Here is a 26,327-nt window from a genome sequence, read left to right on the forward strand (position 1 = left end):
TTAATTTCTTTCTATATAAAAATTTAAATTCAGAACAATTTGTTAAAAGATTCTATTACTCCTTAATAGGAAAAAAACAAAACAAAAACTATCCTCGAATAAATAAGACTGTCTGTGAACACTGTATTTGTTGTATACACCGCACACACACACCATTAGGCTATATCTCAACACCTTAACTCAGTACCACACTATTATTGTAATTTAGAGTAATTCTCAAAATCCAGTATGTAAATTCTCCAACTTTGTTCTTTCTCAATATTGTTTTGACCATTTTAATTTGAGACTCAGCTTGTCAATCTCTATAGAAAAACAGAAAAAAAAACACCTAGTAACAGAGTCCTTAGTATTTCCTATATATATTATTATGCTGGCTGCAAATAAAGACAGTTTTATTTATTTGTAATCTGGATGCCTTTTATTATTTTTCCTACCTTACTGGCTAGGAGTTACATACTACAATGTTAATTTAAGTCATGTGAGTGGACATCCTTACCTTCTTCCTGATCTTACAGAGAAAGCATTGTCTCTCATCATTAAATGTAATGCTAACTGTATACCTTCAGTAAATGTCCTAAGATTTAAGAAGTTTCTGTCTATTCCAAGTTTGTTGTAAGTTTTTATCATGAGTGAGTTTAAATTTTGTCAAAGTATTTTTGATTCTATGGACATGATTATATGTTTACTTTTTCTTTGACTTTTTAATATTAAATCAACCTTGCTTCCTGGTATAAACAACTTTGGTTATGACATATTATCTTTTTAATATTTTTGTTGACTCTAGTTGCTGTTTTGTTAGGGATGTTTTGCATCTACAAACAAAAAAGTATTGTTTTTTTTTCCCTATAATATCTCTGTCTGGTTTTAGAATCAAGCTAATACTTGCCTTATAAAATGAGTCAAGAAGTGTCCTTGCCTACATTTTTTCAAAAAGTTTGTGTTGTATCAGAATTGTTTATTACTTGAGTTTTATGAAGAGTAATTAGTGAACCATCTGGGACTGGAATTTCCTATCAGAGCAGGTTTTTAATTATTAATTTGATTGCTCTAACTGATATAAGGGTTTTTTTTTTTTTTCTATTTCTTATGTCAGTTTTGGTAATTTGTGTCTTTCAAGCACTTAATCAGTTTTGTCTGAGTTGTTGAAATTGCTCACAATGTTCTGATTACATTAATGTAAAAACATTTATGTTGATGCTTTTCTTTCCTGTTATTGGTAATTTTTTCCCTGATCAATCTAGCTACAAGTTCATCAACTTAATCATTTCAAAGAATCAGTTTTTGATGGTTTCACTAATTTTGTCTATGCTTTTGTACTTTATATTTCATTGATTTCACTCTTTATAATTTCTTCCTACTTGCTTTGGGCTAATTAGATCAAGAATTTGTAGGTTAAGTGGGAGAATTAGACCAGAGACTTTACACCTTTCTTCTATTATAATATAAGCATTTATAGCCATAAATTTTCATCTAAGCACTGCCTTAGTAATCTAGTAGCTGCTTCCCACAAAATTGGAAATGCTATGCTTTCATTATCATTGTGTTCTAAACACTTTATAGATTCTCTTAATTGATTTTGTTTCATCCATGAGTCATTTGGAAATATGTAGTAGTCTAATTTCCATATTTCAGAATTACATATTCACCATTTCTTACCATTTCTTCCCTTTGTGTAGATCTGAGTTTTTGCTCTATCATTTTCTTACAGTCTGAAGAACACCTCTTAGGTTTACTTATAGTATTGGTATACTAAGCAATTTTTCTCTGCTTCTTCACTGGGTGGAGAATATTAGGTTGACTATTTTTCTTTTCAGCACTTTAAATGTAACATTCTATTGTTTTCTGGCTTGCATGCCGTCTGATGAGAATTCAGTTCTTTTTGTTACTGTTGTTATCTTTGATCTCATATATAAAATGTCTCCCCTCCCCCTTATTGTTTTTAAGATTTTTCTTCAGGGGGAACTTCCAGTCAAGACGGAGGTGTAGGTAGGCACGCTCATCGTGCAACCATAGAAAAAATTACAACCAGATCTCAAAACAAGTAACAAATAGAACTGTAAGAAAAATCAAACTATATGGTCATAAAATCCAACAACCAAGGATTTAAAGAAGCCACGTTCATCCAAATGGGTAGGAGGGGTGGAGACAGGGCAGAGGCGGTGGTTACAGAATGGACAGTCCTGTATTCATGTGTGGTGGATAATAATCTGTAGGGATACCTTGGGAGCAAGGGATCCCAGGCCCAGGACAATCAGCACAGCGCAGGGTTCTAGCACAAGTAAGATAGACTCCTATTACCTCTGGCTATAAAAACCAATGGGGATTGGGACAGAAGAAACTGCCAGATTTTTGCCACTTAAAGAGCTGTCGTGATCTTAGAACATATACAAACCCCAGGCCAGCAACTAGAAGGGTGCCAATTGCATACAGGAAGTGGGGATAGTGACTGGAAATGGGGTGAATGCAGGGAAGGTCACCAGAAGCCAGAGAGTAGCACTATCCCCTGTCTGAGCCCCTCATCACAGAGCCACCAAGTGGTGAAGTGGGTGGCTCCATACTGGCAATTACCTAAGGCTCTGCCACACACAATTCACAGGTGCCTTTGCTACATAGGCCACATCACTAAGACAGGGAGTAAAAGCAGCTCTACCTAATACACGGAAACAAAGACAGGGAGGCTGTCAAATTGAGGAGGCAAAGAAATATGGCTCAAATGAAAGAACAGAATAAAACACCAGAGAAAGAACTAAACAAAACAGAGATAGTCAACCTATCAGATGCAGAGATCAAAACACTGATGATATGGATGTTCAAAGAACTAATACAGTATGGCAAAAAAAATAAATAAATAAAGGAAGAAAATGAACATTACACAAAGTGAAATGAAGAAAAATATATAGTGAACCAACAGTGAAGAGAAGGAAGCTGGAGATTTGGAACAAAAGGTAGAAATAAACGTACAACCAGAACAGAAAGAAGAAACAAGAATGAAAAAAAAAACAAACAAACAACAACAAAAATGAGGAGAAGCTTAGGAACCTCTGGGAAAACTTTAAATGTACCAACATCTGAATCATAGGGGTGCCAAAAGGAGGACAGGAAGAGTGAGAAACTGAAATCTTGTATGAAAATGTAATGAAAGAATACTTTCCTAATATGGCAAAGGAAATAGACATACAAGTCCAGGAAGCACAGAGTCCCAAACAAATTGGACCCAAAGAGGACCACACCAAGACACATCATAATTAAAATGCCAAAGGTTAAAAATAAAATGGAGAATCTTAAAAGCAGCAAGAGAGAAAAAGAGAGAGAGAGCGTTACCTACAAACGGGTTCCTATAAGACCATCGGCTGATTTCTTAAAAGAAACTTTGCAGGCAAGAAGGGACTGGTGAGAAGTATTCAAAGTGATGAAAGCAAGGACCTATAACCTATATTATTACTCTTTCCAACAAAGCTATCATTTAGAATGGAAGGGCAGATAAAGTGCTTCTCAGACAAGGTAAAGCTAAAGGAGTTCATCATCACCAAGCCATTATTACATGAAATATTAAAGGGATTTATTTAAGAAAAAGATGATGATCAAAACTATGAACATTAAAATGACAACAAATTCACAACTATCAACAACTGAATCTAAAAAACAAAAACAAAAACAAATTAAGCAAACAACCAGAAAAGGAACAGAATCAAAGGTATGGAGATCATTGGGAGGGTTATCAGCTGGGAGGGGGAAGGGGGAGAAATGGGGAAATGGTGCAGGGATTAGGAAACATAACTGGTAGGAACAAAATAGACAGGGGGATGTTAAGAATAGTATAGGAAACGGAGAAGCCAAAGAACTTTCACACATGACCCATGGACATGAACTAAGTCAGGGATTGCTGGAGGGAAGGGAGGTACTGGGTGAAGGAGGGGGCAAAGGGGGAAAATTGAGACAACTGTACCATCAAAATCAATAAAATATACTTTAAAAAATTCAGACAACAGGAAAAAAAGAAATGAACAAGATTTCATAAGCAGAAATACAAATGACCAATCAATATATGAATAAAAGGTTCGACCTTCCTTTGTGAAATTCAACAACAACAAAAGATTTTTCTCTCTATCACTAGAAGTTAGTGATTTAACTACAGTATACCTTGGTGTGAGTTCACTTTGTTTTCACCCTGTTTTTGATTTACTGAGCTTCTTAAACCTATGGTTTTATGGTTTTCAGCAAATTTAGAAAAATTGTGGCCATTATTATTCCTGTCTTTTTCTTTCTCCCCTCCCTCTTAAATCTAGAACTCCAATTACATGTATGTTAGAATTTGATATTGTATGTGAGTTATTGCTATTCAGTTCATTTTCTTTTTGGTATTTTTTACCCTGTGAGCTTCAGTTTGGGTAGTTTATGCTGCTGTATGCCAAAACTGATGGAACACTTCTTCTGAATGTCTAGTCTCTTGCTAAGCTGAAACAAGTCTTAATTTTAGAATTTGTAATTTCCCACCTAAAAGTTTAGGGGTTCTTTATTGTACAATCAATTTCTCTCATTATTTCACATTTTGCTTTTAAGCCCTTATATATGTTTACAATAGATATTTTAAAGTCTCTCCCAACTTCTGTCATTATGTCTGTCATTTCTATGTTTTTGTTGATGATTTTCTCCTTCTTTGCATGTCTAATAATTGGTTATATGTATATGTATTTTTATGGATACTATAAATATTGTTGAATTTCTGGATTTTGTGGTCTTCCTTTAGAGTGATAAATTTTGTTTCAACAGGTTCTTAAATTACTTGCTGTTCAAATAACTCTATTCAGCTTGCTTCTAAGGTCTGGAAAGAGGTATAGAATTGGCCCCGGCCAGTGTGGCTCAGTTGGTTGGAGCGCCGTCCCATAACTTAAATGTTGTGGGGTTGATTCTCGGTCAGGGCACGTACCTAGGTTGCAGGTCCGATCCCTGGTCCGGGTGCACACAGGAGGCAACTGATCGATGCTTCTCTCTCACATCAATGTTTCTCTCTCTCCCTTCCTCTCCTCTCTAAAAGCAATAAAATAATGCCCTTGGGTGAGAATTTAAAAAAAAAAAGATTTAAGAGGTATAGAGTAGCCATAGACTAGGGCTAATTCAGTCTTACTCTTGAAGTGTGACCTTTCTGAGGTCTCTAAAAAATGTTCCAAATGTTCAAGAAAGTCTCTCCACTCTGCTGATTCAGAACTCAAACATGTCTAAGCCGTCTATGAGTGCTGGAAATTGTTCCGATTACAGCTTCCTAATAGTTCTTTGTCTGTCTCTGTGGAGTTTTACATACACATGCATATAGTTTAGTATTCGACAAAGTTTTCTCAAGAGGCCACATGAAGATTTCTGGAGCTTTTTCTTTGTATACGTAGATCCCTCAGTTGCAGTATCCTCTACTAATTCCAGCTATCTCAGCCTCCCAAACTCAGATCTCTGCCTCAGTTAAGATGACTGTGCTCCACTTAGCTTTCCTCTCCTGGCCTCAGAGATCAGAAAGTGCCTTCAGGCAGAAAACAAGGGCAATCACAGGAGTCACGGGACTGTTTCCCTTTTCTCAGGAATCAGAGTCTCTGCCCTTCACTGCCTTACACCCACTATGTCCGTTTTGTGAGAACGGAGACTGTCACATATACAGGTTGTGGGAAACGTAGGTTTACAGTAGTATGTGAGAGTTTATTCCTGTATTAGTTATTAATTATTGTATTATTTTCCATACAAACAACTGTAAACCTTCTTTCACCATACCCTATATTTTGTCCATTTCTAGTTAGTTACAGCCAAAGAGCAAGCATAGTACCAGTGACTGCACTCCATCATTGCTAGGACTCAAAGAACTTTTACGTGTGTGTGTGTATGTGATCTCTCTCTCACTCCCTCTCTAACAGCTTCTTGTTCCAATATTTCATATCCAAAATTTCATTGCCTTTAAAAAAAAAAAAACTACAGTTGCATATTGGACCAAAATCTTTAAAGAAAAGAAACATGAAAGTAGTTCAGATTCCTTTTTTTGGATGTTCCTGTACAATTTCATGGAAGCAGAGCTTTTTATCCATTCTGTATCACCCATTTACCTCTCCACTGTTCTGTGAGAAAAAAAAAAAGTGCTATCATGCTTGAGTTACAATAGTTCTACGTCTCTTTCTAATAACAACCTTCCTGCGAAACGTTACGAAATTGCTATGAATGACAGGGTGGGCCGTGAGAGAAACCCAAAACACATGGTATTAACTTAACGGCGGGGCAGCAAGCAAACAGGATAGAGACAGTATCGGTTAGTTTTCCTTTCTCAACTACACTATTAGTACTATATTAGCAAAACATTATCTTTTCAAAGAGAGACCAAGTGCCTACCAACACTCTAGTTTCAGCAGACGCAGTTAGAAAATATTACAATGTGTTGGCTGTTCCTTGCTGCTTAAGCCTGATATACATGAATTTAGGGAAAAATTAATTGACACGCAGAGAAAAAACCGTAGGGAGGCTCCCTCTGACTACTCAACTTCAGTCACAGAAAGACAAATGCCATATGATTTCATCTATATGTGGAATCTAATGAACAAACTGAACTAAAAAGCACAATAGAGACCCTCACAGACAGCAGGCTGAGAGCTATGAGAGTGGGAGGGTAGGGGGTGGGAAAAGGAAAAGGACTCACGGACGTGGACAACAGTGCAGGGGGTTGCAGGGGGTGCATATAAGGGGGTTATGTGGTAATGGAAGAAATACAATAAAAATATTTTTAAGATTTGATTTATTTTTAGAGAGAGGGAAAGGAGGGGGAAATAGAAGGGGAGAAACATCAACGTGAGACAGAAACACTGATCGGCTGCCTCTCCTACCTGCCCTAACTGGGGCCCGAACCCACAACCCAGGCATGTGCCCTGACCGGGAATTAAACCAGCGACCTTTCCTTTGCAGGATGACACCCAACCAACTGAGCCACTCCAGTCAGGGCTACACCACTTTTAATTTAATAAATAATCCAATAATACAAGGACTTAAAGGATCAGGAAAGACAACTGCTTCTCTACAGAGGATAACAAAAAAATGTATTCCAAGAATCTGTCTTAAGACTTCTAAGCCACACAGTGAGAGCGAGCCTAGGAGCAAACATCAGATGAATGTACAATTTCGGTGGCCTCAGGTAGCAGTCATTAAACTGAGGGAAAGAGGAAAATAACTAGTAAATTAACTAGTCTGTAGGATTAACAACTATGACCAAATAAGAACTTTCGCTGTGATATTTTCACATATAAATGACTGGAGGCCAATCAGAAGGTAAACAAGAGAGCTCTATTAGTAAAAACAAAACAAAAAAACAAAACAGAACAAAAAGCACACCACAAACCTCACCTAACACGTCCTTCCTAGGGAACCCAAATCTATATAAACAGGACACAAGATGAGAATATAGTGCAGCCTTCAGTTAAGAGTACACTCTCTAACACCCACTTCAGATATAGACACAAAGGATAATGGATAAGGAATAATTCCAAAAATGCAAAGTCAGGGACTATGGAGGACAAAGGAATTCCCTAGAAAGCAGAATTAGGATCCTATCAAGTCCTTATTCCAGTTCCAGAGCAAGAAGTCTTATTAATTACAGTAAGGACCAGGAACTATCATGTGTATCCCGTACTTTTCACAGTGGGAGTTCTTATTGTAGCTTTTCTGTTCCTATTCCAATATACTATATATACAAGAAATAAGAGGGCAAGATGGTTAGAAAATTTGTCTATTAGTTTATGAGTCACGTCATAAGGAACCACATCTTGGATCTGACAAAGAGAAATTTACTGCACCGACTGAATATCACTTTGAGTTGTGATTCTTCAGGAGTTGATGCGTTTTCTCTATGAGAAGAGAGTGCATGATTGTTTGGGTAGCCCACAGGGCAAACCGAACAGAGTGCTTATTTTCCCTCAATATCCATTCTCCTCTATTTTTGATAAGAAAAGTCCCCAAGTTTTTGCTGAGCCATAGCAGCTCAGATAAAGACCATATTTTCCTGCCTTACTTGCAGTTAGGTGTGGGTATGTGACTAAGTTCTTGACAATCCAATATGAGCCAAAATAATGCGTGTGACCTGTCATTAAAAATGACTGGGTGTGGAAGTCAGATGAAGTACTGGTGAATTCATTTCAACAACATCCTACAGGACAGTGAAACCAACAGGTCCCTGGAAACAAAAACTCTGTAAAGCAAAGCTAATTCTTGACTATTAAATGAGAAAAAAAAATTCTACATATTCATTCTGAGGTCCTCTTTGTTATGACAGCTTAGCATAAATCTTATACACCTCTCCCTCAAAAATGTCTTGTGCCATTAGGAACATTTAGGTTAACAAGTTCTCACTGAAGTGTTCACTGTCTTTAAGAAAACTGATATACAAGTTAATAACATTAATATTCTACCACGTAGTTGTATACATGTACAGGAAAACCAAAGCAAACTAAATGAATAAATAAATGAATAGTTAAACTCTAGGAAGTTTTGACATGGAGATAAACCAAGTGGGGAGGCCATTTAGGATATCCAAGGAAAATCTGAAACTTAAAAACAGTTCCCTAAAAGAAAGGAGAAATAAAGGGGAGAAAAGCAATCTTAATATATTGTATAATTCTGCCTAGAACTCTGGCAGAACCAAATGTGTCAACTGCCTAAACCAAAATTCTCAGTGCTGGTTTACAAGATTTGACAAATCAGAGTGCCACATTTAGTCTTGTTCCCCCGCCACCATCTGTCCACCCCATACTCCCAGCCAAAGAAAAGATGGGAGAAAGAAAAAAGGAGAGGTTGGGGACCACTTATGCATGCTAGATACTACTCTATTTCTATTGTATGAAAAGAGTTTTGAAAGTTAATGGTCTGTTAAATAGTCTTAACTGTGTTTTTAAAATCCTTGCATAATATCAAACACAAATAGAGGCATACAAATAAAATAAAATTTTAAAAACTAATTAAAATGTATTTGCTAAACAGTCTGAAGTCACATACTTCATAATAAAATTTAATTTATATATTAGGCACATTGAGATTAACAACTAATAATAAAATAGAACAATTATGATACACTGTAATGAAAGTTACGGATGATCTGTCTCTGTTCGTGTCTTCCACCCATAGATTTCATGCCTTCTCCATCTTAACTAACAAGCACTCACCATGCACTGTGGCTGTGAGTTTGCAGGATGAGGTGTGACAGAAAACGAGCACAAATTTATTTTTTCTTCTTTACGTCATAAAAGCTTCATTCTTACTGTACATCTTAGCAACTTCAGCATATGATTTTGTTTTTTCTTTCCTTAAGTCAAGAACTTTACCTTTGCACTTAAAGGAAGCACTTTAGGACTCCTGGTTGGCATGCCCAAATTGCCATCACCCCCACTCTTGCACTTTGGGGTAATCATTAAGTAAAATAAGGGTTACGTGAACACAAACACTGAGACAGCGCCATAATCAGTCTAAGAACCAAGATGGCTGCCAAGCGACTAACAGGCCGGCAGCACACTGAAGCGTGGATATGTTGGACAAAGGGATGATTCATGCCCAGGCAGGATGGAGTGGGTGGCACAGCATGAGATTTCATCATGCTACTGGCAATGTGCACGATTTAGAACTTACAAATTGTTTATTTCTGAAATTTTCGATTTAGTATTTTTGAACTGCAGTTGACCGTGGGTAACTAAAACCACAAAAAATGGTATCACAGACAAGGGGGCAACGCTGTAATACACTGCACAGGAGGCCTGCCTGAAAGGGCTAGCAGAGCTAAGACCCAGCAAGAGTGCTCCATGCCAAGCCCTGAGATTACAAATCTAAACCTGCTTAGAGGAAGGAGCACCCTCTTCTATCACGCACAGACGGGCTAGTGATGGCCCTGCTGCTAGTGATGGCCCTGCTGGCCACTACAGCAGGCAATAAAAAGATGAGATAGAAGATGATCAGATTATTGCTTGTTACTCAGAAACGTGATTAACACTAACCCAGAATTGAGTGCAAGTGTTTCTGCTATAACACAATATATGCATTCCTGAATAATAAAATGTTCTCCAAAATAAAAATAGCTGAACTGATAGAGAAAACAGAATTAGAGCCAGACCACTCAAAATCTATGGAATTTTAAAATCTGAGACCTAACAAAACAACAACAATCCTTATAAAAATATTACTACAGTTTAAGTTCCCACTGGCATGTGTGTCAATAAGCCAGTCTAGCCTTTAAAGCTTCATATCCTGGAGCTCATGCTTCTTCCTTTGATGTGGTCCCTTGAAGATATTCACTTCTAATGAAGAACAGGTCACTAAAATTTAAAAATACTATCTAGAGGTAGCTTTCTCCATCAATTTCTTTTTAACAAAGTGAACTATCCTCATAGCTTCTTCAACTAAACTTACAATGTCCTCAGCTCTTTTAACACAGTGGAATAAATAGCAATTTTTAAGCCAATAAACCAGTACTTTACTGTAATATAGGAGTGTATTTTTACAAAATTTTCAGCATTTTTCTTATTCTACTAAGGATTTCTCTTTAGTTATGAAAAAGCTCTCCCCTTGATCATTCCAGAACATTAACGTGTTTAAAGTGGTTTGGAAAAAAACTCCAAACCAAATTCCACACTATTGACATCATTCCTCTATACGCCCAATGTTTAAAGAAGATTTTCAGAGAGAAGGAAAATTGTATTGGTCACAAATAGGGATCTATATAAAGAGAAAAAGAATACTAAAGCATAACTGAAGGTAAAATAACTTTTCTTTTGCTTATGTTTAATGGATCTAATTGATGATAATGGATCTATTGGTTTGTTCAAAATAATAACAGTGTAATCAATTATGTATATGTGTGTGTGTGCACACGTGCTTGTGTGTATGCTTATTTTTAAATGAAAGGGATATAAGGGACAGGAGAGCAGAATTAGGATTATTTTGTTATTTTAAGGTACTTGCACTACCCAGGAAGAGGTATGTTATTTGAAGGGAAACTTGGATTAGCTGTATATGTACACTGCAAACTCTGGGGTAACCACTAAAAAAAGTTTAAAAAAAAAAAAAAAGGACATATAATTGATATGCTTAAAAAAGGAGAGGAAGTAAATCATATAAACTGTTCACTTATAACTACAAAACACAGAAAAAGTATGGAAGACAAATATAAAAGCAAAAACAAACAAAGGCAACAAATAGAAAACAGTGACAAATATGGAGATATTAATCTATTCTATTAATGACTTTAAACATCAATGGTTTAAATACACTAACTAAAAGACAAGAGATTGTCAGAGTGGATCAAAAGACAAGACCCAACTATATGTTGTCTTCAAGAAACTCATTTTAAACATAAAGACATACAGATTAAAAGTAAATGGATGAAGAAAGTTAAGCCAGGATAACACTAATCAAAACAAAGTGGATAGCTACATTAATTTCAACCAGAGCAGACTTCAGGACAAGGAAAGATACAAAGGATAAAGAGGGACATTCCATGATAAAAGGGTCAACAGTCTAAGAAAATAACAATCCTTAATGTGTATGAGCCTAACAAAGGAGCATCAAACTATGTGAGATGAAAACTCACAGAACTACAAGGAGAAATAAAATTAATCTGCTATTAGAGTTAAAGACTTTAACACTCCCTCTGTCAGATATGCACAGATCTAGCAGGCAAGAAGTCAGTACAAATACAAGTGAACTCAGCAACAACATTGATCAACTGAAAATAACTGACATTTAGAGCCTGCTTCATCCAACAACAGGTTACACGAAATATTCATCAAAAGACACCATGGTCTGGGCCATAAAACATACTTTAACAATGTTTTTTAAAAAAGAAGTCATATAATGTCTGTTCTCAGACCACAGTGGAATTAAATTAGAAATCAAAAACAGAAACTGGAAAACCCAAAAATACTTGGAGATTAAACAATACACTTCTAAGTAACATGTGGGACAAAGACGAAATCATAAGAAAAATTTTTAAAGATTATAAACTTAAATGAAAAGGCAAATACAAGTCAAATACAAGTCACAAAACATGTAGGATGTAGTGAAAACAATGTTTATGGAGAAAAACACAGAATTTACGGCATTAAAATGTGTATATTAGAAATAAGAAAGATCTAAAGATCAATCATCTAAGCTTCTACCTTAGGAAACTAGAAAAAGCAAATTAAGTTCAAAGTAAGTTGAAGAAAAGAAATAAAAATTAGAGCAGAAATCAATGAAACAAACCGGGAAAGCAATTGAGAAAATCAATGAAACCAAAAAGAATGGTTCTTTGAAAAGATCGATAAAATGAATAAAGTCGCTACCAGGCTAACTAGAAGAAAAGAGAGATGGCAAAAAATAACTCGTACCAGAAATCAAAGAGGAGAAGTCTCCACAGAGCCTATGGAGATACTAAAAAGATAATGAAGCAATAAAAACAACTCTAAATCTACAAATTTGATAATCTAGACAAATGGGCCAATTCCTTGAAAGACACAATTTATCAAAACTCAAAGAAGAAACAATCTGAACAGACTTGTATTCATTAAAGGAACTGATTTAATAATTAATAATCTTCCAAAATAGGAAGCACCAGGGCCAAATGGGTTCACTGGTAAAATCTACTGAAAATTTAAAGAAGAAATTTGACCAATTATCTACAATCTTTTTCAGAAGATTTCCTAACTCATTTTATGGTTTTGATGTACCCTAATGTGAAAATCAAAACCATTACAAGAAAAAGAAAAACTACAGATCAATATGTCTCATAAAGATAAATGCAAAACCCTCAACAAAATATTAGCAAATCAAATTCAACATCCCCTTACACTTACCGGCTCAGCACACAGACCTGACTTCCAACTGCTGGCGCCTGCATTTCTCTGACTGAAGTTTTCTGTGGTTGTTTTTGCTTCAGCTGGCTTTGTCACCCAAGTGGTACAATATAAGTGCAGGAGACTTAACACAACCAGCAACAGCCTTCACTCAGTAACTGATGGGGTTTGATGCACAAATACTCCAGCTTTCTAACCTCTCAAAAGGATTAATTCAAGCATGTATTTTACACTGGCTCTCCAAGTTTCCTATAAAATATTAAACTCCAGTCTTCCAAAATAGCAAAATGCTTGATAAGACGTTACTGGCTGCTAAATCTGTAGCTTATGTGTAGGAACTCTGTATTTAATATTTCATCTCATTATCTACAGAACTCTTTAAGTTAGACCAAAGAATAAGAATCTGATTCAGAGGGTTAAGAATAACCTTAACCTTTGCTCAGCATCACAGAGCAAGCCATGATTATACTACGAGTATGTCCAAAACCTCTGCTCCTTCACCAAAGGAATAGAACACTGCGGGAGTTGGGGGGAGGGTTCCATTAAAATTAAAATCCTACTATTTTTATCTCCAAAGAAAACTGACTTAAAAAATTTTTTTCTAATGCATACTAGTCTCTCAACCAAAAGTTATTTTTAAAGTATACCACTAATGTCATTATGAATTAATCTACTCCCTAAATTTTTGGAGGAAAAGGAAAAAAAGGGGCAAATAAAATACATATTTGTATATTTAAAATAACAATGGTAATGATAGTGGTGAATGTGTGATTGCTTTCCTACTTCCCAAAAAAATTGTATTCTTTCACAGCTAAATTTCCTAGTCAGAGTAAAGGAATTCGTTCTTCTTATCAGAACTATAAACTTAAAAAACAAAAAGGACAGAAAGAAAAGGCATTCATAATAATATGATCTGAGATATGGAGATAAATACATTTTATGTATCAATTTTTAAAAGTTGCAAATGTTAAATACTATAATAAAATAATTACTTGTAAATGCCTATATTTTTGCATTGTTCATTCATTGACCACATATTCATGCTGGTTCTAAGATAAACAAAATATATCTTGTGGCCATTTCTGGTACTAGAGACAAAGGAAGAAAGGAAAGGAAAAGCAAGGAAAGATAAACAGAATGGAAGAAAAGATAAACACAGCGAAATTTCATGGACTGCCCACCTCAATTTTTGTAGCTTTACAACTACATACACAAATACAGAAAAATCATTCATTCACTCAACAAATGCCAGACAAGTAGTAAAAAGTAGACAATGCTAGGCAGTGGGTGTGAAACAAATGAAAAAGTAGTACTCACCTGTAAGTTGCTTAAAATTAAGCTGAAATCAACTTTAGTATTTGCCACTATAGGCCTTATGATTTTAGAAGTCTATTTATATTTAACAGAGATAATGAAAACTTCATTGTGTTAGTACTCACTTAAAAATTTAGATCCACAAAATGCACCTTTTTACTTATTTTATATTCTGAAATTTATCATTAAAAAGTCATCCACATTTGAAAAGTGAGTTTCCAGAAATATAAAAAAGAAATTTATTTTTAAAAACACCTTATCAGGATGTTTTCAGTTTTAAAATAAACTTAACTAATTTTAATTTAAGAAAACACAAACCATTTTTATACCCACATAAAAAGACACAAATAATTATTTGTTCTCAAAATTCAGTCAGCATCAGAATTAATAAAATGTTGAGAAACAATTGCTCCCACAAGAAATCTACTAGCATTAGTAAAATATTCAGAACAAAATTTAATATTGAATTTTTGTAGTATAAAAATGTCAGATATTGTTCAAATAGCAAGAAACAAATGAACAAGCCTAAACAATTATCAAATTAATTCACTGACTAGTGAATTAAAGATTTCAGAGTTACCACATACATTTTGTATTACCGATTTGAATCGATCACATGAGTATAACCTTAGAACAAAGTGTATTTGACTTCTAGAACTATAAATGAGCTTTACTAACCAAGGCATCATAATATTAAAAGGTCAGTAATGCAAGAAGCTAGAAGTATATCCTAAAGAATATTCAACGTCTTAGATTCATTGTTTTCCTAAAATGTACGTGTAGCATCCTTGAAGCCCTTCTAGTTGATTATAGGAAAAAGAAAGATAACATGAGAAATAAAACTTTCCAAGGCTGAACCCAGTTCCCTTTCAGGCTACTCTACTTCAACCTTCCTCACAGAACTGGCAAACTTAAAAAGAAATAAGTATATATTGCCCAATGCTTTGTGTAAAAATGTTTTCAATATTTTTATTTTCTTCATTTGTGTATGTTTTATACAAATGTCTGAGCTTAGTGCTCTCTCAATAAACTCAAGGAGTAAATGCAAATACTAAAATAAAATGTATTGACCTATCAGTAATTATTTGTTTGATATGTAAGAAGATTTTTAAAAGTATAAAATGTGGTTTCCACCCTTACTAGATATTGGGTTATTAATACTAATAGATACATTAGCAACTTATATAGGACAAAACGGGATTTAATGATAAATTGTACGGCAGATTAAGTGTTGTAGGCGATCAATGAAAGAGCACACTAGTCTAGAAAGACATGATTTTTTTATTTCTACCTTAAAAGAGAAAAATCTATCCGTTAACTCTTCTCAACAAATTAGTAAATAATGTACTCAATATACCTACTAAATTTTATTAAATTAGAAGTACGAAACTAATAAATTTCTTGACTTCTTTTGGAACACAGGTGCTTAAGAATTCTTGTGGCTGTAACTGTCAATGATACAATGCTGACAATGTTGAACAGTCCAACAGAAAGAGTATGGGCTTTACAGTACCTGGGGAAGATTCCTAGCTTCACCACTTGACTTTCTGACCATGGGCAAGTTACTTAATTATGCTGAACCTGTCTCTTCTTAAGTGAAATTAGATAACAATTACCTTCCATGGTTGTTGAACGGATCAAATATAACTAGCGTATGTAAAATAAATAGCACAATGTGGGTCAGAAAAATATGTACTCAATGACTTAGCTCCCATGTTCCAACAAATTTCAAATATAGTGATAACAAAACACCAGAAGACTTTTACATTTTATTTTCACTATAAAAATTAATACTGTCCTTTCCATTAGTAAAAAATGTGTTCAGCTTCTAATTTCACAATGATTCTCATTCATCTTTGAGAATTTGATAAAAACCTTGAATTTCTTCCTCCCAAAATACCACATATACACAGAGTATTTTGTATCAACTTAGGGATATTAACAGATTCCCTGAAAGCTAGATTAAAACCTATGTTCTATCTGGCTATTTAAATAAAATTAATTCAAATAAAACAAAATAAAAATGTCAGTGCCTCAGTTGTACTGGTCACATTTCAAGTGCTCAACAGCCACACAAGGCTAATGCCTACAGGGTAAGGCAGATGCAGAACATTCTGTAGCTCAGAAACTTCTATCAGATAGAGCTGTTCTTGATTGTTAACATGATAAGTAAAACTATTTTGCTGTGTTTTTTGTTTGTTTGTTTATTTGTTTGGTTTTTAATATCTCTAAATTTCTCTTTGAAGTAGATTCCCAAGAGGGTAGAGGCTGTGACTATTTAGAATCTCTAGGATCCAGCATATAATAAGCATTCAACAAGTAGCCAGCAGCTGACATTATCATTTTATTTTGGCTACATTAATCTAGCAAAAATTACTAATTGGTGAAGACAGAGCTGAAAGCTGTGAATATGTAGTTAATAATAAAAGTAGCAGGTCAACTTATATGTGCTCTCAACTGATAGACTTCTGAAGTCAATGAGGGCTCCCTATGTGCAAACTTTATATTTTCTGAGTTTTAGCTGTATATATTGGTTAGATCACTTAAGCAAAATTTTAGGTCTTGTCCATAGCCTATTCGGCTTAAGAATAGGAAAAATGTTTATTTATAGCCAGTTACCTTTTACTGTTCCTGTGCTGGTTAGTTCCTAGATAGTGCAGTTGAGTAACTTATTTTTAAATAGTATGTATATACTCACACACAGTAGCTTAAAAAATGAAAGAAACACTTTTTAAATTTACCAGTTCTATAACGTAAAGATTATAGCATTAAGCTTTTAGAAAATCTATTTCCTTTTAATGTAACTTGAAATCAAGACAAAATTTCTGCTATATACAGAACAGTAAAAGGTCTAATAAAAATTTTGCACTTACACTGCCACATTTTTTCTAACGGTACATTCATCCAAATCGTCATCAGAGCTGCTAACAGTTGCATCAGAATCCAGACCCTCTTCAACATGAGACAGCAGCCCTGTAGCAGACAGTGCAAACCTTTGGATTTCTGCAGCTGTACACCGTGCAAAGCCATTTTTTGTATCATTCCACAATTTATTCTCTGCAGTTAATAAGTTGATGTCTGGCTTAATTTCAGTGCATTTAGGCAAACTGTTATTTAAAAGTGTGGTAGGTTCATGAAAGATCTTCATTTTGGGGAGTTGATGTTTCATAGAAAATTTCATTTGCTGACCATAGTGCTTAACAACATGCTTTGCCAGGAGCATCTGCAAATGTTTCTGAGTTCGTCTAGCCTGGTTAAGTAAAATTTTCTGTTTGCTTACACAATTAAGTAAACGAGTATTCACTTCCTCCTCTTTTTCAGCAGCTGAGGAACTAATAGGCACATTTGAATGGCCAGGCCCTATTTTCTTTTGAGCAGAGTGCAATAAACCCCTTTGAATCTCAGCATCAGTAACTTTATCCAAAAGTGCATTCTTTTGGTATGATTTACAGTTTTGTAGTTGCACTTTGTCTACATTAGTGTCTTTGGTTATATTTGAATCCAAAATAAGTTTTACATCTGTCATGCACTGGCTTGTGTTATCTGACAGAGGTTCCTTTTTGATGAACTCTTCAGAATGAGAGATTTTGCTGAACTGAATGTTGCTGCCATTACACAGTATGCTTTTCAGCGTATTGCAGTTGGGTTCCCCTAATTTCTTTTGTTTATAATTCTTATTGTATTTATCTAACGTAGAATTAGAACCCATTAAAAGAACTGACTGATAACGTTTTGAAGACTGAGGGGAGCCAAAGCGTTTTAAATTCACAAAATTAGTGTTAACAGTAGGTGCAGCCGTTGGAAATCCCAGCATCTGAGAGAAAGTGTCTCCCTTCAGCTTTTCATCTACAGTTCTTGGACCTTCCATGCACAGCATCTGCTCAGACTCCATGGCACTTGGTAAAGATGAAAAGCAGACACCCTTTGTTGCTGCTTCCCTCAGCGCTGGGGTCATGGCGAATCCTGCAGATAATTACTGGAAACCTAAAATAATGTAAAAATAAATAATCAGATATCTAGAAAACAGTTTTATGCTTATACATTTTTCAAGGGCAACATTTTTAATGTTTCTGATTAAAACGTGAACAAACTCAAACTCCTTTATTTGCCAACTCTTAACACTATCTCTGCTCTTTTCTAGCTCATAAGGAATTCAGCTAGCACTAAACTATTCTTCACTCTGACTGTGGGACTATACCCAAAAGTTCAATTAAAGTTTCACACTACCTAGCACAGTAAGCCTTAAGAAAATATTTGTGGATAAATACAGTGGACCCTTAAACAATGCGGGGGGGGGGGGAAGGGGGTTAGGGCACCAACCATCCACAGCTGAAAATCTGCATGTAACTATTCCCCCAAAAGTAGTAACATAAATAGTAGATTCACACATATTTTGTATGTTATATGTATTCTTACAATAAACCAGAGAAAATAAAATGCTATGAAGAAAATGAGGAGAAATAAATTTACAGTTTTAATTTTTAAAAAACCCATGTATAAGTGGACCTGCACAGTTCAAATAGGTGTTGTTCAAGGCTCAACTTTTCATCTCAAGATTCCATTTTTAAACAATGTTTAGAGAGTCAAAAAATTCCAACCTTGAATCTGGGGGAATCATGCTTTAAAATGTAACCCAACGCCATACTTTCAACCAAAAGTAACAATTAATTATCTTTATAATATATAATAAATTGGTCAAAACCTCCATTGCTCAATTTAAATTTTACAATCTGAATAGTATTAATAACAATAACTAAAATATACTAATAACTTAAGATGTAAATTGACTGAACTACAAATAAAACATATATATATAATTTCACAGCTGTTAAAAATGTGATAGTGCAAACTTGCCTAATCTACAATGTGCAAAAAAATTTCCTGAAAAAGCATCTGCAATAATTTTTTTCTTTTTCACAAATGTATAGTCATCAGTTATCATCATAGAAGCTGTTAATCCTGCCTGGAAAATAGTGGGGACTGTTACAGATGACCACTAAAGATTAATCTCAAAATTAAACAAACTTCATTGTATTCTATCAAAAGAAAAAATATGAAACCATATATTCTGAAATATAAAAAGTTAATTCAGTACCATTAAAAATTATGAAGACGGAATAGTTAGTGAAAAAAATTTTATCATTAATAAATATAAGTTTCTGAAGATACTTTGGAACTATGACAGTTAATAGTCACTTAAATGGCCACACTCTCATTTTGTATGTCTCCATACAATGTGCTAGCTGTAACTCTACACCTTTAATTCCTATTTAAAAACACAAAAACAAAAGCTAATTTTTAGTAAAGATTAGTAAGAATGATCAAAACTAAAAAGAGGCATAAACATTTCTAAGCAATTAAAAAAAAACACACATAGGGTTAAAAGCAAGTCATAGACTAGGAAAAGATATCTACAACATATGTAACTTATAAAACAAACAATTAGTATCCAGAATATATAAAGAACTCCTACAAATGGGCAAAGAATAAAGCAGTCATTAAGGATGTCATTTCACAGGTGATAACATCCAAATAGTCATTAAACATATACTCATCTCACCAGTAATGAAGAAAATGTAGATTAATAAAGCAAGAGACCAGCTTTCCAACCACCAAATTGAAAATAATATTTTAAGTCTGAACATATCACTACTGCACAAGAGAGCAGTGTTTGTAGTAGCAAAACATCCTTGCAAAATCATTTCAAAGTAATCTAGATGTCTAACAATAAGAAACGGATAATAAAACATGATGGAATACTATATATCAGGTAAAAAGAATGATCTAGATCTATATGTATAGTATGGACAAACCTCAAAAACAGTATAAAGTTAAAAAAAAAAAACAGTGCACAATATATATAGTATGGCACCACACAAATGAAACACAAACAAAAAACCATACCTACCATATAGGTACATATGTGTCTTCCGTTTGTCTAAAAAATAAACCAGAAAAATAACCACCAAACTTGTAACAGTAGTTGCATCAAGGAAGGTCCATGAAACAGAGGTGGTTTAAGAGAAGTTAAATTTTAACTACAAAATTTTATTACTTGGGGGTGGGGACTAAATACACAATGAACCAATGTTAACGGTTAATTCTGTGTGATTAAAAAAAAAAAAAAAATGTTTGCTTTTTCTATACCATATAATATCTCAAAAAAATGTAATTTATGTATAATTCTCTCCCAAAGTTATGTCTCAAAATCTATACACTTTTACATAATGTCTAAAAAATAATAAATCTTATAACAGTCTCATTTCTACTAAATCCCCCCCAAAAAAAGGAAAATAAAAATAACCCTATTATTGGGCTTTTAGTATACATTTCACATTCTACTTTCATGAGATATATTAAAATTATAAAACAAGCTCTTAGCCTTAGTAAACTTTTTTTCAGGATTTAATCCGTCACTTATCAACTCAATGACTGATATCTCTAATCTATAAACATTTACAACAGTATTTAGATAACTGCATTGCTCTCTAAGGGAAATTGCCTTATAATCACTGTTCTTGCTGATAAAGTAGTCACACTGAAAAGATACTATACTCTATCCCCTCCCTACCCACCTGTTCCATCTCAAAAATCTGTACAGAGTGCTAAGGATATAATAAGAGGCTAGTAGGAGGGACAAAGGATAGGCCCCGGATAAACTAAAAATAAGGGAAAAACAAAAATAAGAGGTAGATAAAATACACACAGGATAATAGTTAAGAACTGGAGTTGGTTGCAAAAAGAGACGGTAAAGAAATGTAGATTGAGAGTGGCTATGGGATTTTTACGGAAGAGAACTATGATAGGAAGTTCTTAAAATTATTTTAATAATTCCCATCTCCTGGTATTCATAACCTTATATAGTCCTCTCCTTTTGACTATGGACAAGACTTAGTGACTGCTTTTAGCAAACAGAAGGCAGCAGAGGTGATGGGGATGTCACCGCCGAATTAGGTTACAAAGAGACTGCGGATTCCATCTTGCCACCCTCTTACTCAGGGACGCCAACTGCCATGCTGTGAGCTGAAAAGACTCACATAGCAAAGAACTATTGTCTCCAGAAAACTGACAGCAATGACCTAAGGCCTGTCAATAGGTGTATGAGTGACCTGAGAAGTAGATCCTGCCCCAGTCAAGCTTTCAGATGACTACAGTCCGGGTCGACACCTTGACTGCAGCCTTGTGAGAAACCTTGAGCCAGAGGCACCCAGTCAAGCCATGCCTACAGCTCTGACCTGCAAAAAAGTACTTTACGCCATTAAATTTGGGGTAATTTGTTATATAGCTAGCAATAGATAACAAACACAATTAGATATGAAGTCTTTTGGGTTCTAGTCTCTGGAAGGCCAACTCATACCACAGTTCCTATTCTAGGATTTATGTGAAGTTCTCTATATTCAATTCTCAAGTGTATCCTTATAAGAAATTCTAGCCTGAAAATCTCTCTGCAGCCAAAAGAAACTGATGAAAACAATGTCTCCTGTAACGTTTTTTAAAAGGTCAATTATGTTCATAAAGTTTTAGCATAAAACATAAGTGCATTTATTCCAATTACTTAAATTATTTAAATATGTAATCACTGTGTATGAAAATGTTTCCTGATTATTCTAAATTCTACCACTTCTGATGACCTCCATATTACATAAACTACACTTATCATTAACACTTCTAAGGTTTGGATTTTACCGTTTCGTTAACCACTATATCGCCAACATGAAAAATTATATAACATGTAGCTGACGTTCAATAAAGATCTGCTGAATAAATAAGTGGTTGCCATATACTTAGAAAAAAAATCCAAAGTCGTCCTTAGTATAGTCTGCAAAGTTTCACATTACCAGATCCTTGACTACGTCACCTTCTACAACTCTCTCCATAGGTTAATACACCACAGAAACCTCTGTGCTATTCTTGAAACACATCAAGGAAGTCCCTACTTCAGGGACTTTGTGCTTGCTATTTTCTCAGCCTTGAAATTTTTTTCCACAAAGAAGCCTGGCTCCTTCACTTCATTCATGTTTCTCCTCTACAGGAAGCTCATCATGACTCTCCACTCCCTTACACTGTTTTATAGTTCCTCATGGCACTAAGGAACACTTTATTACATTTGAGGGTGGAATATAGTTTAAGGACAGACCTGTTTTGTTCAATGTTATAATCACCAGCACTTAAAACAATGCCTGGAACACAATAATCATCAGATATGTACTGAAAAAATTAAACAAACTCACAAATCATGACTTTTAAAAGTATCCAGGATTTAGTAATTAATAGTAAGCAATAACATATTTCAATTACTATTTTTAAAATAAAGGTTAAAAACACAGCAATATATAAAAAGGATAATATGTCACAAGCAAGCGTGGCTTATTCCATAAATGCAAGACTGGTTCAATATTAAAAAACCAACCACTGAAATTTACCCCATCAAAAAACTAAAAAGGAAAAAATTATGATCCCAATAGATGAAGTATTCAATGAAATCCAAAATCTATTCATGATTAAGAGGAAAAACAAAACTTAGCAAATTAAGAAACAGAGGAATATCGCTTAACCTGACAAAGAGCATCTACACAAAACCTGAAGATCACTATATAATTACTGATGAAAGACTGAACACTTTTGCCCCAAGACTGGAAATTATGCAGGTGTCTTTTTTATTTTTTTACCATTCTTATTTATTATCATACTGGAGGTCCCAGCCAGTGGTATAGGAGAAGAAAAATTAATAAAAGGCATAAGATTGGAAAGTAAAAATAAAACTGTGTCTATTGACAGATGACATGACTTTCTACACAGAAAATTCCAAGGAATTTACAAAAAGTTCCTAGATCTAATGATTTTACTAAGATAGCAGATACAACGTCAAGATACAAACATCATTTATATTTCTATATACTAGAAATGAAAAACTAGAAATAGAAATTTATAAAGTATTAATTCCAATATCCAAAATCATGAAACACTTAAATATAAATCTAACAAAATGTCCATGATCTATATACCAAAAAACTTTTTTAAAATCAAGGAATATCTAAATAAATGGAGTGACATACTGTGTTCAGGATTAGATTATTCAGTATTGTTACAATATTTATTCTTCTTAAAATGATGTATGGATTCAATACAATTTCACCAATCAAAATCTTGACAGGATTTTTTTCCTGATATCAACATGTTGAAAAACATATATGGAAAGGCAAAGGTACTTGAATAACCAAAAGAAGAAAAACAAATCTGAAGTACTCAATTACTGATCAACTTACAACAGTCAAAATAGTGTAGCATTGGCAAAAGAAGGAATATAGATCAATAGGAGGAATGAGAGCTCCAGAACAAATCCACATACATGGCCAATTGATTTTTAACAAAGATGTAATGACAGTTCAATGTAGAAAGACTAGTTTTTTGTTGTTGTTTCTGCTGTTGTTGTTTTAAGCAAATGGTTTTGGAACAATAGGACATCCAAATGAAAACACACACACACACACACACACACACACACACAAAACTGAGCCTTAAATGTATGCTTCATACCTTATATAAAAATGGTTACATCTACCACAATAAATAATAGACCTAACTGTAAAACATACAATTACAAAACTTCTGGAAAAAAACATAGAAAACCTTTGTGATATTGGGTTAAGCAAATATGTTTTAAAGATTTGACACCAAAAACATTATTCATAAAAGAAAAAATTTGACAAATTTGACTTCCTCAAAATTAGAATAAAAACTAAATAAAAATAAGCATTTAAAATGATTTTAAAATCATTTTAACATAACAATTGACAGTACAACTCCTTGAATTCATGGAGTTTACCATTAAGGTTAACTCTGAATACGTAAATGGTTTTGACCATTATACAGTTTTACACTGTAATTATTTTGAATCATATATTATTTCATTTTATGCACAACAGACAACTGGTTCGAGGCAGAATGCATAAGAATACTTATTTGAGAGCACAGGACAATAATAATTCTGCAAATTCACCTCAAGATGATCTCTATTAGTTCCATAAGCAGTGTTCCACATGATCACAATTAATTTATAGATCCTAATTAAAGCAGGAAATGAAGAACTAGCCAACACTGAGTCATATAGGTTTGTCTGTTTTTGGTAGAATCTAGATTTTAACTTCCATTTAACATATAGTCAATCTAAAACCTAACATTCAATAATTCAGTTAAAACATATTTATTTAACAATGTGTAACAGATACTATCTTGGGTAACCAGATAGCAGCAAACATGAAATATGAGGTTTCTAGTCTTATAGAGCTTACGATTTAGAAATGGTAGACTTGGATAAATATTTAAATAAGAAAATATCAAGTAAATAAGGATTCCATAAGGTCTTTATGAAAATTAAGGTAGAGTGATACAACATGACTTCATTGAAGTAAAACTAATTTAGATTTATAGATGAAGGAAGGTCCCTTTTTAACTGACATCTGCCCTGAGACCTGAAACGACAAAAACAAGCTAATGAATATTTGGGGTAAGAGACTTCCAAGGAAGAAAGACAACTAACAGAAAGCTTTCGGGCAGGAACAAAGCTGATGTTTAGTGGAACAGATTCCAAATATGTCTAGAACATAATGAGCCAAAGAAAAAGAGTAATAGGAAATAAGATCAAAGAGATAGATAGATAGGGTCCAAAGCATAGACACTGCAGGTAAATCAAAGGAAAACCACTTAAGGTATCTAGGTGAGGAATAACATGATCTGACTTACATTTTTACTCAAAAAATAATTACTGTGACTGTTCTGTAGATAAAAACTTTTTATTGGAGAAAACATGGAAATAACTTCCATGAACGGCAACAGCAGACCAATCAGAAAGCTAGTGAAGTAATCTACAGGAGAGATGGTAGGGGTGGCTTGGACTAGTGAGGTGGTAGTAGAAATGAAAATGGATAAATCTAGCGTATGTTTCCAAGTAGACTTGACAAAACTTTTGACTGCCAAGATTTTGTGGGGCTTAAGGAAAAGAAAGGAATCACGTATGACTCTCAGGTTTTGGCTTCAGCAACTGACTGGTCAGTGGTGCTATATTCTGAAATGGAGCGGACTTGAGGAGACAGAAGGTTAAAGAAGAAAAATTAAAAGTTCTTTTTGGGATATGTGGGCTTTGAAGTGCCTATCAGCCACCCAAATAGAAGCAGCTGGGTAAACAAGTCTAGAGTTCAGGCAAGAAGTCATAATTATAGATATTATTTTGGGGAGTCACTGGCATATAAATAGTATTTAAAGTCAAAGGACTAGAAGAGTTTATCTAGGGAGAAACTAGAGGCAAAAAAGAGAAAGGAACCAAGGATCAAGCTCTGGGGTTAACTCAAATTCATTTGATCAAATAAGAGCTACAAAAAAGGAAGAGCCTTATTAAAAAAAAAAAAAATTCTTTCAGCAAGGTAGAAGAAAATTCCAGAATATGGAATTGTTTAAAAGTATATAAAGAAGACAGACATGGACAGCTCTTTGAAATGCTATAATAAGGTAAAATAAAATGAGGATAAAGAAGTGACAGATGACATATTACTTTCTAAGAAAACTACTGAAGACTCTTTTTCTTTGTTAAAAGTAATAAAGAGCTGTCCAAACCCAGCATGTCTAGCCTTCCATGATGGGGAAGGAAAATTCCCAACCGTCCCCCATGTAGCCATCCTTTCCCACCTTAGTTAGGGGTAAAAACTGAGAATCATTTAAGTTCCCAGCCCAGAGGCACAAGCTCCCTAAAAGACACACCTGATCCTCAGACTTTAGAACACATACCCTACCCCTCACATCTTACTAAAGGCCTATTCACTGGAGGTCCTTTTACCCAATACATCATGTCTCCTAATGAAAATTACAAAGTATACTAAAAAACAAGAAATACAGTCTGGAGATACAGAGAAGAATCAGAATCAGATTCAGATATGGCAGAAAAGCTGGAATTAATAAGACCATGAATTAAAACAACTTAAATAACAAATTATGATTAATTTGTTAAGGGCTCCAATGGAAAACATAGACAACCTACAAGAACAGATACATAATGTAAGCAGAGATGGGAATTCAAAGAAAGCATCAAAAAGAAATGCTAGAGATCAATAACAGTGTAACAGAAATGATAATGCCTTTGATGGGCTCATTTGTTGACTAGACAGGGCTGAGAAAAGACTCTCTGAGCTT

General features: G+C 34.3%; 1 protein-coding gene across 1 annotated transcript in view; it reads right to left on the minus strand.

Moving 5' to 3' along the window:
* Positions 1–26,327, minus strand: part of KANSL1L (KAT8 regulatory NSL complex subunit 1 like) — a 110,188-nt gene that overhangs the window by 75,750 nt on the left and 8,111 nt on the right. The window contains exons 2-3 of the mRNA XM_090283307.1: positions 17,018–18,128; positions 4,928–5,026 (exon numbers count right to left, since the gene is read on the minus strand). Of these exons, the coding sequence (XP_090139433.1) occupies positions 4,928–5,026; positions 17,018–18,099 (1,181 nt within the window). The 5' untranslated portion in view covers positions 18,100–18,128. The remainder of the gene's footprint in view (positions 1–4,927; positions 5,027–17,017; positions 18,129–26,327) is intronic.

The sequence above is a fragment of the Furipterus horrens genome, unplaced genomic scaffold (assembly GCF_987537825.1).
Source record: "Furipterus horrens unplaced genomic scaffold, mFurHor1.1.pri manual_scaffold_1, whole genome shotgun sequence".
NCBI lineage: Eukaryota > Metazoa > Chordata > Mammalia > Chiroptera > Furipteridae > Furipterus > Furipterus horrens.